Source organism: Puma concolor, chromosome A3, assembly GCF_028749965.1.
Source record: "Puma concolor isolate L17-30 chromosome A3, mPumCon1.1.hap2, whole genome shotgun sequence".
In the NCBI taxonomy this organism is placed as follows: Eukaryota; Metazoa; Chordata; class Mammalia; order Carnivora; family Felidae; genus Puma; species Puma concolor.
The window spans coordinates 106076883-106091778 of NC_141669.1; the positions used below are offsets into that span (position 1 = coordinate 106076883).

General features: G+C 41.7%; 1 protein-coding gene across 14 annotated transcripts in view; it reads right to left on the reverse strand.

Annotated features, from left to right (window-relative positions):
• PLCB4 (phospholipase C beta 4) overlaps positions 1 to 14896 on the reverse strand; it is a 422070-nt gene that overhangs the window by 152367 nt on the left and 254807 nt on the right. For all 14 annotated transcript variants that reach the window (XM_086701713.1, XM_086701708.1, XM_086701702.1 and 11 more), the window contains one exon: positions 13526 to 13624. In XM_086701713.1, coding sequence (XP_086557839.1) covers positions 13526 to 13609 — 84 coding nt within the window. In that variant the 5' untranslated portion in view covers positions 13610 to 13624. The remainder of the gene's footprint in view (positions 1 to 13525; positions 13625 to 14896) is intronic.

The following is a 14896-nucleotide window of genomic DNA, read 5'->3' on the forward strand; positions in this document are numbered from 1 at the left end:
CTGTCATGTTAGTCAAAACTTAGTGACTTTAGCAATTAAAATAAGGAAAAATTAAAGATGACAAACTTACTCAGAGCCAGGGAGGAAGAGAACTACTTTTGTAATAAATATTTACAACAAACATTAAAATCAAATATGTCCCCTTCCTCCCCATACCTCTCCCCTGCCACCAAAGATTCTCTCCTTGAGCAAACCTTAGGCGGGGTCCTCTGCATCTTCTTCCCAGCCAGACCTCCACTTTTGGGCTTCCATGTCTGTCTTTGCATTGATTGATTTTAGTTGGAATCCTGCTAAGTTGGTTTAGCCAGAATCTCCTACCGTCAGGATGTGATCACCGTTGATATCTGATCAGGTGCCTCAACTTCCACCGTCTCCAGGTGACTTCCACCTGCTCCTTGGCTACAAATCCCCCCCTTCCTCATTGTATTCAGAGTGGAGCTCAACCTCTCCCCGAGTAGTGTATAACCTCCGCTGCAGTCATCTCTTGACCATAGTCTGCCCTATCATTCTTCAACAAGTGCCCAAATAACTTTTACTCTAATACCCCTACCCCACCCCCGGCCACCACCTAAAATTCCAAGAACAACAGGAGATGTGCTCTTGGCAGATGGGCTTGAAGCATGACCACAAGCTGGAAAATCCTTTTCAGTAAAACGCTCCTAATTAAACCACAATTTGTTCCAGAATTATAAACTGCACTGAGCAAATGATTAGAAATAAAGTGACAGAGAAGACATGTATCTGAAGAAGCAGGTCGAGGAAAGAATGTTTTGAGCTATTGCTATCTGGAGATGGTAGTCCAAGTTGAACAGAGTCATTGAAGGGAAAGGAACCTCAAAGGACTTCCATGGAATTTCCCTCTGAATATACACATTTCCTACTTCAGTAATTCAGCTTTTAAAAATGCCTGCTTTTACACCAGCTGCATGCTATATCACTCCCTTACATTTTGTCTTCTGTAACAGCTTATATTTGGGCCTCAAAGACACAGTCCCAATGGATCTTAGGGCCAATCCTGGCTCTTTCGCTTCTTGCAGTCTGCAAAAAGTGCAGAAATTACTGAAACATGTATACAAAGTCCACTGCTATCACCCAGAGAATTCTATAGTGAGACGAGAGCTGTAGAAAACTGCAGATCCAAAGGCTTAGCATCATTCTACACTGAAGGGAGCGCTAACTGCATCAGGGATAAGGGAGAGGAGGCAGGAGCAGACAGGGAGAGCCTTCAAACCATGAGGCAGAACTAAGACCTGTGAGGGGAGAGAGGAAGGGTCTCCACCAGGTGGATGGAAGCCCTAGAGCAAGGACTCCCACCAGCCTCATCTGGGGCAGAAAAGGAACGGTTCCAGAATCTCTTCCAGGTCACTCACAGGCTGGGGATCTCAGCATGAATGTCATCAGCAGCTGCAGCAGCTAGAGGTTGTCTGGTGACACACAGCTAGCAGCAGGGTCCCCCGGAAGGAGACGTAAGTGGCATACCTCCACGGCTGCCACAGACAGGACCTCTTGCTAACCATTCTCCAGAGCCCCCCACAGAAGGACCTCCAGTTCCAGCTCCTTGGTACCCTTAGAATTCCTTAAACATTAGGAACCACTTAAAATAGGAAAAAAAAAAAAAAAAGAGTCCCAGATGTGTAGCTAAGGATCACTGGGATCACTGGAGGTGCTTAATGAATGAATTCCCTGCTGGAGATAGAGCAGTAAATAAAAACAAAGTATCTGCTCTCATGGCTTATATTCTAGGGGGAATTTTGACAATGAACAAAAAACAATCTATCAGAAATGATAAATATGAAGGAAAAAAACCCCCAAAACCTAAAAGGGTAATGTCTGTGTATGTGAACATGTGCGCACATGCATAAAGAGCTCACAGAAGAGCAGTCCAGAGAGGGAGCTGCAAGTGCAAAGGCCCCGAGGATTGTGTGCCTGGTATTTTCAGGGAACATCCACGGCTCAGTGAAGTGGCAGGTCACATAGGGGGCTTATAAGCTATGGAAGGAATTCGGAAATTATTTGAAATGAGGTAGGAAGCCACTGAAGGTTTAACCAGAAGACAGGTATACACTCACTCACATTCTAAAAATATCCCTCTTAATTATTTCTCACAATGGCCCTGCAAGGTAGGTGTTATCATCCCCACTTTTCAGATAAGGAAGCTGTGGCTTAATGCTCAGTGGGTTTAAGACTGGCTTATAGTGCCGTTTTTTGAGTAGCAAATCCAAAGTTAAAGATAATTTCTGTTTAACTCCAAACCTATGCCCTTAACCAACTATGTGTATTTCAGACTTTTCAAGAAAGCTCTCTTGTAAAGATTTTACCCTAAATACCATGTAGTACAAACCCTTTCTTTATTTGCAAACAATATCCTGGCGACCTGGCTTGGGGGAGTATCCAAAAACTAGGCTCCTTTTTGTACTTCACAGAGTTAAGAGGATCATCCGCCCTTTTAGGTACTTGGGAGAAGAAGATCTACAGAAGAGCAGGAGAGGAGCCAGCAAAGTGTCATCAGGGAAATTCCTTAGTAGAAAGAGCACGTTGGCCTCCCACCTGGGAAAGCCATATTAGCTCAACCCACACACGTCATTACATGTTTCGGACACACTACCATGTCAGAGCAATTATTTGCTATCTGTGGCCTTAAGACTAAGTGTAAAAACCATGTGTTTATTAATCTATCAATATTAAGTATTAAGAGACAGGCTTCCCTACTGAGGATATTTCTTGTCTATTTTCATTGGTTGAAAGAAAATATTATGCTCCTTCCATAGAGTACATTGTACCTAGTTGGTTTTTTTTCCCCCAAAAAACTAAAGTCTAAAGAAGTCCTGATTAATACTTTTCTATAGGCGGATACTTATTGACTATAAGGTAGAGGTATTAGTGTTCTGAGGAGCACTGATGAGGCACTTATCTGCTGGGAGGGGCAAATATCTGAAAAATAAATTCTTTCCATCCTCATCTCCTTAAAAGAATCAAATTAAGAACTCCTGGATGTAGTAATGTAAATAATTATGGTCTGAGATACATACAGCACATAGGTTACTAAAAGACTTAAGCAGCTTTCATATATATATGTGTGTGTGTATATATACATATGTATATATACATCTATATTCACACATACATATACATATATATATATGTGTGTGTGTATATAAATATTTAAAAATCATACATATCTTCAAAAAACTGTGTAGGGGAAGAAAAAAATTTTCCTTAATCCTCTTAGGGTCCCTGGCTGGGTCTGAAAATTAAACTGACAGATTAGCAAAAGAAGAACATACACATTTATTTACTGTAAGTTATATGTATGATTAAAAAGAAAACCATATGCCCCAAGTGCAGTCACTTACATTAAGACCCCATGTCAGAAAACCAAGACTTAATACCTGACCTTACTGCAATTTCAGTCTCCCTAAGTAATGTGACCTGTAACCAGCCAGCCTGGGGTTTTCTGGTCAGCACTAGTATGTAGTCCACTGATAGATCCCCTCCGTCCCCTCAGGAGGGCAACTTTGCCTAAAACAATGCATTCTTCACTAGTAAGTCCCGTTTTCTGTTTCCTCTTTGCTTTAAAAAACCTTTCCCTTCCTGCAGATCAACAGAGCCCCTTCCTGTTTGCTGGATGCTTAGATGAATTCATGAATTGTTGAACAAAGCCAATTTGATCTTCACATTTACTCAGATGAATTTTTTTTTTTTTTTAACACGAGACATGGGAGTCTGCATAAGAAAATGAAGACCAGAAAAAACGGTTAAATCTGAGTATTTCTGTATTAGGTATGATGAATAGTGTGGATGGTCATGTAGAAATATGATAGGTCAAGGAGTATGAGGTTAAGTGTAGTAAACTGGGGGATCTTAAGAAAGGCCTGTTTGTTCAGATTCTTCTCGGAGTACTTTGTCTTTGGAGATAAGGATGCTTCCTTCTTCCAGGTCGAAGGAAGGCACTTGCTATTTTCTCAAACTCCCTCAGGTTAAAACACTTAGTGCACTAACGTGCCATATTTTGAATGCCATCATTTGCACATGGCAGCCATTTCAAGGTCCCAAGTCATGGGACAGGTAGCTGTGATTCACGTCTGTTCTCTTTATCAATCAGTTCTGGGGACAGGCTCCATCAGTCACTACACATTGAATAGTAGGCCACTCCTTAACTAATTTAGGCTTCTCTTTCCTCATCTGTGTAATGTGAGAAATAATCCCACTTAATCCTTACCACCAACTGAGGATTTAAAGAGATGACTGAGGTCAAGTGCTTAGCACTGTGCCTGGCACACTCAAAGGGAAATAAAATCTATTATGTTGAACTCCTCTGGAAAAAGAAAAGTTTCTTTTCCTGAATGGTTTCCCCTCTTTAACTGCATTGTTTGGTTGGGGGAGATTAGCTGCAAAGAACTTTAAATGCATTCATTTTTTTTCTTTCCAAGGAAGTCTAGAACTCTTTGACGTGCTATGCCTCATGGTTCTCAAACTTGAGCTACATCATCAGAATCACCCCAGAGAGCTCTGAAAACAAGGATTGCTGGAGCCCACTGTCAGAGTTTCTGATTCGGTAGATCTGGGGTGGGGCCTGATAATTTGCATTTCTAGCAAGAGTTCCATGTGCTGCTGATCAGGGACCACACTTTGAGAACCACTGCAGGCTAGCACATGGAATCTTTCTGCTCAGCTGTGATTGGCTATGGCACCGGGGTGAGGGGTTTAACCACTGCAAGCCTCGGTTCTGCAATCTGTAAAAGGAGGCTAGAGACAGACCTAACAACAGGGTTCTTCTGGGCTTAAATGAAACAACCATTTGTTCAACAGCGTTTAGACCATAACACCCTTTGTAGAGCACCTAGTGAATGCTCATCATGGAAGAAACTTCTACTGTAAGGACTAAAAAGCACCCTCCCTAAAAATCACCAAAATCAGGGATGCCTGGGTGGCTTAGTTGGTTGAGTGTCCAACTTTAGCTCAGGTCATGATCTCATAGTCCGTGAGTTCAATTCCCACATTGAGCTCTGTGCTGACAGCTCAGAGTCTGGAGCCTGCTTTGGATTCTGTGTCTCCCTCTCCCTCCCTCCCTCTCTCTCTCTCTCTCTCTCTCTCTCTCTGTCCCTCCCCCACTCACACTCTCTGTCTCAAAAATAACAACAAAAAAATTAAAAAAAAAAACACCAAAATCAGTAACAACAACAAAAACATTTCCTCATAATGTTTAGGAACAGGGAATTCACTCGCATGAAGTGGAGTTTAAAGAAGTGCAATTTTATCACTCACTGCAAATACAAGTAATACACAAAATTCTGCTGTCTACTTTTTGAGGCTAATACCCTGACCCTGTAGGTACAATTCATTTTAAATGATCCAGAACCTGGGAATAAGACAAAAAATGGCTATATATCCTCTGGACACTGAAGAGAGCACTGTCTAAGAGGCCTAACCAAGGAGGATTTATTGCTATAGAACAGTGTACTTTTGTTCAACTTACTAGTTACTATTTTTTAGGGCCCAGATTCTTTGCAGAGTAAGCTAGATAAGTTGCCATTGTTTTCTGTTCCACAGAGATGCATGTGATTTGTGTCTGGTAGAAAAGACAACCGCTAGTTTAGTTTTATTGCTGCACAGGACAGTAACCAGTTCTGTATCTACTTGACAAAACTTGTGTCCACTTTCCTCTCCTGACTATACGTAGTTGACCTTGAACAGCATGGGTCCACTTATGTGTGGATTTTTTTTTTAAATAAATGCAGTACAGTACTATAAATGTGTTTGCCTCAAGTTTTTAAAAATATTCACTTTTGAGAGCAAGTGGGGGAGGGGCAGAGAGAGAAGGAGACAGAGAATTCCAAGTAGGCTCCATGATGCTACCTCCTAGTGTGGAGCCCAAGACAGGACTCAAACTCACAAACCATGAGATAATGATCTGAGTGGAAATCAGGAGTCCAGGTGTTCAGCCGGAGCCATCCAGGAGCCCCCTAGTATTTTCTTAATAACATTTTTTTTTTCTAGCTTAGTTGATTGTAAGAATACAGTAGGTAATACATATAACATACAAAATATGCGTTAATCAACTGCTTATATTATCATTAAGGTTTCTGGTCAGCAGCAGGCTATCAGCGGTTAAGTTTTGGGGGAGGCAAAAGTTAGTTGTGCATTTTTCACTGTATGGGGGTCACTGCCCCAAACCCCGGGTTGTTCAGGGTTAACAGTACAATTTTCTACCTCCAGTGCTCTTAGAACTAGCTTTATCATCCTGCTGGTGTCCTCATTGAGGGGTTAAATAAATCTTGAAGCCAAAATACTTTCTATGAGGGTTGTGGTTTTAGTTTTTTTGAAAATTATATTTGGAAAATTCTTCACTTCACTGATGAACAGCCTGGGGTGTGTAGGCTGCCTGGGCCTTTTGGAGTTTCACTGCATGGCCCTCGATGTGATTTCAGAGCTGTCCTGGAAAGAGGCCAAAGTCAGCCTGTCCCACTCAGCCCTACTTTAGGTTGGTACTGATTCTGCACTTTGATACTCCACTGGGTCTGATAACTACAGTAATGGTTTCCCTTACCCTGGCAGATTCCGTATGCGTGTGTGTTAGGGGAGGGGGCTGGAGGGAGAAGGGGGAAGGAGCTACTATAAAGACCAAGGTTTTGCCATAAAAAGACAATCCACCAGGGCTCCTTGCTTCAGTTACGATAAAGTCCCATGGGTGAGAAAAAGGGGTGGCCCCCACCAGGGGATCTCTGATGTGGGAAGGGTGGGGCCTGAGGTGAGTCATGTATGAAACACTTAAATCTCTGTTCTGGCTGCCATCAAGAAGAAATGGCTGAAGTAAACTGTAGAGTGCAACGAAGTGAGAGCAGAACTCTTTCTGTGTGTTGGGAAAGGAGGATGGTATTTTAAACTCTGGTTGTAGTTTGAGCTTGTGGTCTAGAACCATGCTGTTCAATAACATAGGCAGTGGCCACGTGGAGTTAAGTATGTTTTAATTAAAATTAATTAAAATTAAAAACCCAGTTCTCTCAATCCCACCAGCCACATTTAAAAACAATTTTCTTAATGTTTATTTTTGAGAGACAGAGACAGACACAGAGCACAAGCAGGTGAGAGGCAGAGAGAGAGACACACAAAATCTGAAGCAGGCTCCAGGCTCCAGGCCCTGAGCTGTGAGCACAGAGCCTGACACGGGGCTCGAGCCCACAAGCTGTGAGATTATGACCTGAGCTGAAGTTAGACGCTTAACCGACAGCCACCCAGGCACCCCTCACCAGCCACATCTGAAGTGCTGGACAGCCACACTTGGGAATGGGCAACACAGATATCGACCCCGTCTGTCATGCAAAGCTCTGTTGGTGACCACTCAGCTAGAAGGGCAACAGAATATTCTTTAGGATAAAGCTCTTTTAAATTTTCAGTACATGGGGCACCTGGGTGGCGCAGTCGGTTAAGCGTCCGACTTCAGCCAGGTCACGATCTCGCGGTCCGTGAGTTCGAGCCCCGCGTCAGGCTCTGGGCTGATGGCTCAGAGCCTGGAGCCTGTTTCCGATTCTGTGTCTCCCTCTCTCTCTGCCCCTCCCCCGTTCATGCTCTGTCTCTCTCTGTCCCAAAAATAAATAAAAAAACGTTGAAAAAAAAAAAATTTTCAGTACATTCATTGCCCTTCAGAGTCATACAAACGTGAAGGTCTCAAAAGACTCTGGCTCCCTTTTTACCTCAAACTCTCACTTCCAAACTGTTCAGGGAGAGAAAGGACTAAAATTTTCTGTTTTGCTTGTTTGGCTTGAGAGGGAGAAATTTTTTTTTTTTTTTTTTTTTTTTAATTTGGGGAAGAGGCATGTGGAAAAGAGGAAGTAGATAAATTAGAAAAGGACTCTGAGGGAGAGATTAAAAAAGAAAAGAGGGGTGCCTGGGCAGTTTAGTCAGTTGAGCATCTGACTCTTAATTCCAGTTCAGGTCAGGATCCCAGGGTTGTGGGATCAAGTCCCAAATTGGGCTTGCATGGAGCATGGAGCCTGAGATTCTCTCTCTCTCTCTCTCTCTCTCTCTCTCTGCGCCCCTCCCCTGCTCATCCACACTCTCTCAAATAAAAGAAAAAAAAAAGAAAATTAGAGAAACAGGAACATGTATCTTAGTGGAAAAGGGGGGCAAAAGGAGAAGACCATGGGAAACACTATCTGGCCAGGTTGGCTAACGAAGTTTGTTGAGCATGATCTCTGACGTTTAATCTTGAAGTGTGCCCTGTTGTGGGTCCAGTCCTCCTCGGCTACCACCAAATCTTAAATGAAAGATTCTTGGGATTTGATGATATATGCAAAGGATTTAGAGAGTGAAATAAACCAGAGCAGGGAACAGTCCTGAGAACAGAGAGGTAAGAAGGCACTGAGGATAGGAGTCATCACCAAGAGTATGTAAGCATGTAGGAATTCTAGGAAAGACTGAGGAGGGCCTGGCATAGCCAGGGGGATGGGGGTCTTCAGCCTTTTAACAGGTTATTAAAGGAAAGTCAGGAGACTGAGTTAGAGACATTTGGGTCACACGTGTTCTAAAAAGTATTGCTATTTCTCTCTTTGGCAATAGAAAAATCACCGCTTGGGGCGCCTGGGTGGCGCAGTCGGTTAAGCGTCCGACTTCAGCCAGGTCACGATCTCACGGTCCGTGAGTTCGAGCCCCGCGTCAGGCTCTGGGCTGATGGCTCGGAGCCTGGAGCCTGTTTCCGATGCTGTGTCTCCCTCTCTCTCTGCCCCTCCCCCGTTCATGCTCTGTCTCTGTCTGTCCCATAAATAAATAAAAACGTTGAAAAAAAATTAAAAAAAAAAAAAAGAAAAATCACCGCTTTGGTTTTTTTTAACTTTTTTTTTTTGAAATCTGCTTTAAAGATTTAATAATAAGCATCCCTTAGGACACAAAATCTATTTTGCATTTAAGTAGCTTATAAGTAAAGTTACATAAAAAACAGATGTAGAGGGGCGCCTGGGTGGCTCAGTTGGTTAAGCGTCCGACTTCGTCTCAGGTCGTGATCTCACGGTTCGTGGGTTTGAGCCCCGCATCAGGCTCTGTGCTGACAGCTCAGAGCCTGGAGCCTGCTTTGGAGCCTGTGTCTCCCTCTCTGCCTCTCCTCCACTCTTACTTTGTCTCACTCTGTTTCTCAAAAATAAATAAATGCAAAAAAATTTAAAAAACAGATGTAGAAATGGCACAGGGATACAATAAGAGGCTACTGTGCAGGCTGCTGTGTCTCTAACAATTTTGCCCACCTCCAAAGAAACACAGAAATAATACAATAATGCTTAAATGCAGTTGCGCTGATTACACTTATTGGCAAAATAACATGTACTTTAAAAATCGTCACCAGTTGATGCTGCTTTTTTTCTGACCTAGGGAGGGTTCACCCACAGCTTGACAGACTCTCCTGCCTTCTTTAAACAAGCATGTGGAACGTCATTTAATATTTGGCTGCTCCTTCAGGCCATTATGATAATGTTAGTTGTCATATGGTGCTAAAGGCATTTATGTCCCTTCATAAACGGTCCCTTTGCTATGACGCCTTTGGGGCGCTTGGGCTGTGTTTTCTCCAGTTTCTGTTCCTCCCACTTGCTATCAGCTGTTGTTTCTCACTGCTGTTCACACTCACTGTGGAAACGAACCTTTTCTGCTTGCACTTTGTTGCCTTCAATATTTTGGTGGTCGTGGGTCCCAAGAACTGAATCTTACAGGACTGGGAAACAGTAATAAAAAAGTGGCTACAGTCCAACTCGAAGTACTGTGGCTTTCTTGTTTGATATGTTATGAAGAAAGGCATTTGCTTTATTGAAACTTTTTTTTTGCTGAAAATCTTGATATCACTTAACGTTGAAAGCTGAGCAAGATTGTATTCAATACGTGTTCAAGATTTTCAGAGGGACCTGGGTGAAAAGCAAATGCCTTTAGAAGCCCAGGTAATCAGTATTTCCTAAGTATGAGTGAGAGGTGATGATTAATAACCAAAGAAAATCACCCCGAGAAATAAAAATAGTTCAAGCGATAATGAACCTCTAGTTCATCAAACCACATTTCGGTCAAAAAAGTGTAAAAATAGTACTTTTTTTCTCCAATATGTTTCTGCTTATATGACAGTAGGCAAGATACTCAGCCAGTGGTTACATTTAATCTCTTCAAAATGACCTTCTCTGAATTATTAGAGGCCATGTAGTGTATTTAAATAATCCTAAAGGTTTCCAGTGCTTGCGGTGCTGCCTTCGGAAACTGCCAATCTTTGGGACACTCTGGTGTATTCAGGGAGTGAAGTCCTACCAGTTCATAAGAACGGGCAATGGTGGGGTGCCTGGGTGGCTCAGTCGGTTAAGCGTCCGACTCTTGACTTTGGCGTAGGTCACGATCTCACAGTTTGTGAATTTAGGCCTCAAACTGGGCTGCGCTGGCAGTGTGGAGCCTGCCTGGGACGCTCTCTGCCCCTCCCCCACTCACACTCTCTTTGAAAATAAACAAATTTTAAAAAATTAAAAAAATAAAAAAGAAAGAGAGGACAATGGCTATTATCTTAGCGACTCTAGTCCCCGATCTAGACGTGGTTTACTTGGGAGAAGCACCTGTAAATGTGTCTAAGCCAGTCCTGGGTTTCCTTGGCCACACTGAATAAAGTAGAAACAAGTAGCCAATTGCAGTAACTTACTTTGTATTAAGTTTGAACTCCATCAAACTATTGACATGGGTCATTTTTTTTTTTATTAAAAGATGAAAAATGTCATACGATTTGTCCTAATATTTTCAATCTGTTGAGGCTCAGGTCCCCACACAGATCTTCAAGATTATCAAGTACCCTCACCATTTCACTTATCAAGAAAAGGAACAAACAACAAAACCAGACTGCACTGGAACCACTTCTAACTCAAATCCTTTGTAACGCTACATCTGCAGTGAGTTTGGCAGTTGCATGTGTCCTGGTAGACCCCAGAGACAGCAAGATAAGTAAAGTGTGGTCTTTGACCTCAAGAAACTCCGAGTACAATAGGAGACATAAAAACAGTAAATAAAATGTGAATGCAGTGTATAGTGTACAAGGGTAGGTAGGTTAGTGGTAACAAAAAGGAGTTACCAATTCTTATTCAATGGCTCAAGGAAGGTATCAAAGAGGTGGAGATTTCTCAACTGGGTTTTGAAGGATGAGGAGGAGTTTACCAATCAAACTAGGAGGAACAAGTGCATTTTGGAAAAAGGAACAGCATGCACAAAGCATGTAACGGAAAAGTATCTTGGAATCGCCGGGGGATTTTTATGGCTAACACAGAGAGTGTAAGGAAACTGGTGGGAAACAAGTCTGTAGAATGAAGGGGGACCCAGATTAAGGATGGCCTTGTAGTTCGCTTTATTCCACAACAGGGAATCATGGAAGCATCTGAACCACAGCAATCACAAGTTCTGATTTATATTTTCAAAAGATTAAAGAGAAAGAAATAGGAAAAAGACAAAGAAAACTGCCCAGAATTAGTAGTGGTTGCCTCCAGGTGGCAGAATATTTTGTTTCTTCTTATAGCAGAATGTGGCTAGCTGTTCCTTCTGGGAAGGAGTAAATTTTGTCATACGTATAGCTGTCACTTCAATATTTTAATTCAATACTAGGAAGAGTAACCACATTGGGGCCAATCCTTTGCCTTTCTCAATTTTGTTTACTTACAAAGCAACCATGTATAAATCTAGAGGATATTATGATACACGGTTTGGAAAAACCAAGTCAACAAGTACAGTCACGCCAGCCCACAGACCTTATGAAAAGCCCTGACAATCTGAACCGCTGAGTGGGCCAGCACAATTAGCCACCACATACATTTCACCAACTTCAAGAGGAACTAATTCTTTTTTTTTTTTTTTGACTTAAAAAAAATTTAAACCCAAGTTAGTTAACATATAGTGTAATAATGATTTCAGGAATAGAATCTAGTGATTCATCACTTACATGTAACACCCAGTGCTCATCCCAACAAGTGCCCTCCTTAATGCCCATCACCCATTTAGCCCATCCCCCCATCCACCTCCCCTCCAGCAACGCTCAATTTCTTCTCTGTATTTAAGAGAGGCTTGTCTCCGTTTTTATCTTGTTTTTGCTTCCCTTCCCCTATGTTCATCTGTTTTGTATCTTAAATTCCACATATGAGGGAAATCATATGATATTTGTCTTTCTCTAATTTCACTTAGCATAATACACTCTAGTTCCATCTACTTTTTGCAAATGGCAAGGTTTCATTCTTTTCATTGTATACATAAACCACATCTCCTTTATCCATTCGTCAGTGGATGGACATTTGGGCTCTTCCCATAATTTCGCTATTGTGGGTAGCACTGCTATAAACACCAGAGCGCACGTGCCCCTTCGAATCAGCATTTTTGTATCCTTTGGACAAATACCTCGTAGTACAATTACTGGGTCATAGGGTAGTTCCATTTTTTAAAAAAACATTTCTTTTAATGTTTATTTATTTTTGAGACAGAGAGAGACAGAGCATGAACGGCAGAGGGGCAGAGAGAGAGAGGGAGACACAGATTCTGAAGCAGGCTCCAGGCTCTGAGCCATCAGCCCAGAGCCCGACGCGGGGCTCGAACTCACAGACCGCGAGATCGTGACCTGAGCTGAAGTCGGACGCTTAACCGACTGAGCCACCCAGGCGCCCTGGGTAGTTCCATTTTTAATTTTCTGACAAACCTCCGTGCTGTTTTCCAGAGTGGCTGCACCAATTTGCATTCCCACCAGCAGGGCAGAAGGGTTGCTCCTTCTCCACACAAGAGGAACCGATCCTGACTTTACATGAAGTCTTAACAAGTTTCACATTTCACTTTGCCTCAGAGGGAACAACTTCATCACCTTCTCTCCCTCAAGTCACCTCAAATTCAAGTACAGCCTAAGAAAAAAAGATGTGCTTACAATTGCTAATGAGGCTTCACTTTACTAACCTAAACTTTGTGAACAGATTGGTGGCCCCAAGCCCCTGCTCTATAGAAGGTCTGGAGCCACTGTCACCTTGCAAGGGCACAAACAATAAATGACAGAAATAGGGGCAAGCAAAGCTTGGGTCCAGTTGTTCTACATGAATGGAAAGAGCAAAACAAATGACTAGCACAAAGTCCAATCACTATTCCTTTTATAACAAATACAAAGTTTTGCATGGAAAGTCTGCCAAAAGCACTTCATTAAGCAACAACTGTTACTACATGAACCCATCTGTAAAACCAGGACAATAATAGCAACAACGTTAAAAGGTTGTTGTGAAGAATTAAACAATAATATACACAAGTGCTTAGAAGACTGTCTGGCACACAGTGAGCACTCAATAATTTACAGCATCATTATCATTATTGTATCTGGCACATGGTAAGTGCTCAATAAATTACAGTATCATTATCCTTATATCTCAAAACTTGCCTCTTTCCAACTATTCCAACTTATAAATCTCACTGGTACTCTTACTTATGTCAAAGACTGTTTACTCAATACTAAAATTAAAATGAAGTAATTGTAAGAATGTTTTGAGAGAAAAAATTAGTAACACTTCTTTACCTCTTCATATCTGTCAAAAACGGCTCCTTCTTGCAAAAAGGAAGGAACTTCCTTTTGCCAGTTAAATTCATAAGGTTTGGCCATGATTATATTCAAGACCTAAAAATGAAAAAGAATATCTCATTAGCATACAAAATTTAAAAACAAGTAAAGATCAAAGGTTAATCACTTTATATGTTTGTGAAAGCTTTTCTTCATACACACAGAATAAGCCCATAAAATGTCTCTTTTTCCTTCTTTATTTCATCTGATTCCATCTTCCCTCCTCCTTGTCTCAAAACCTGGGGAAATATAGTTGACGCTTGAATAACATGGGTTTCAACTGGATGCATCCACTTATACAAGGATTTTTTTAAATAAATTATATCATAGTACTTAAACATATTTTCTCTAAAGATTTTCTTAACATTTTCTTTTCTCTAGCTTACATTATTGTAGGAATACAGTATATACCACATATAACATACAAAATACGTGTTAACCAATTGTTTATGTTATTGGTAAGGTTTCTGGTCAATGGTAGGCCATCAGCAGTTAAGCTTTGGTGGAGTCAAAAGTTATGTATGAAGTTTTGAACACGTGGAGAGCTGGAGCCCCTCTAACCCCCATGTTGTTCAAGGGTCAACTGTGATATCAACAAAGAGGTGATCAACCAGAGGTGATCATTTGGGAAGCTCCCCCTCCCTCTTCACATCATATAAAATAATAAGATACATATTTTAATCAGATGGCATCAGATAAAAGAAAGAAATCATGAACCTGACCCTATTTATAGGAGAGGCCTGTTGAAAAGGGGTGGATGGTTACACAAGCCTACACTATGAGCCTGAAGGTGGATGCATGGACAGAAGTTGATGCCTGGATGATGGGTCACAGAATCAAGGAGGAAGAGCTGGAATTTTTTATTGCTCTTGGTTCTCACAATAACCCTTTCATCCCTTCCTCACTTGGGCCAGTGAGGGGACTACAGAATGTCTGCTTTGTAGCACAGGCAGCATGTATGACATTGAAAGAGAATGTAGGCACTCATCAGGGTGGCTGCCTGCACTCAGGAAAAAGTGAGTGCTCCTTCTACCTATGCTTCTTAGCATCAGGCACCATCCTGTACCTGTACTAGCTGTGAGCAGGACATCTTAAATGAAATGTCAGCATCCAACCAGGAATCACCAAATATTTAAGCAATGCCAAGAACATGGAGGACTGACACCAAACATAATAAATAGAACTTACACCCAAAAAAATAGAGCTAACCAAATGGACAGAACCTGACTTTGACTTAAGCACAGCTAAGTGTGGAAGGAAAAAGTGCATTCAGTTCCAAAAACATAATTAACTTAATATTCTAGTAATTTCAAAAAAGATTGTTGAAAT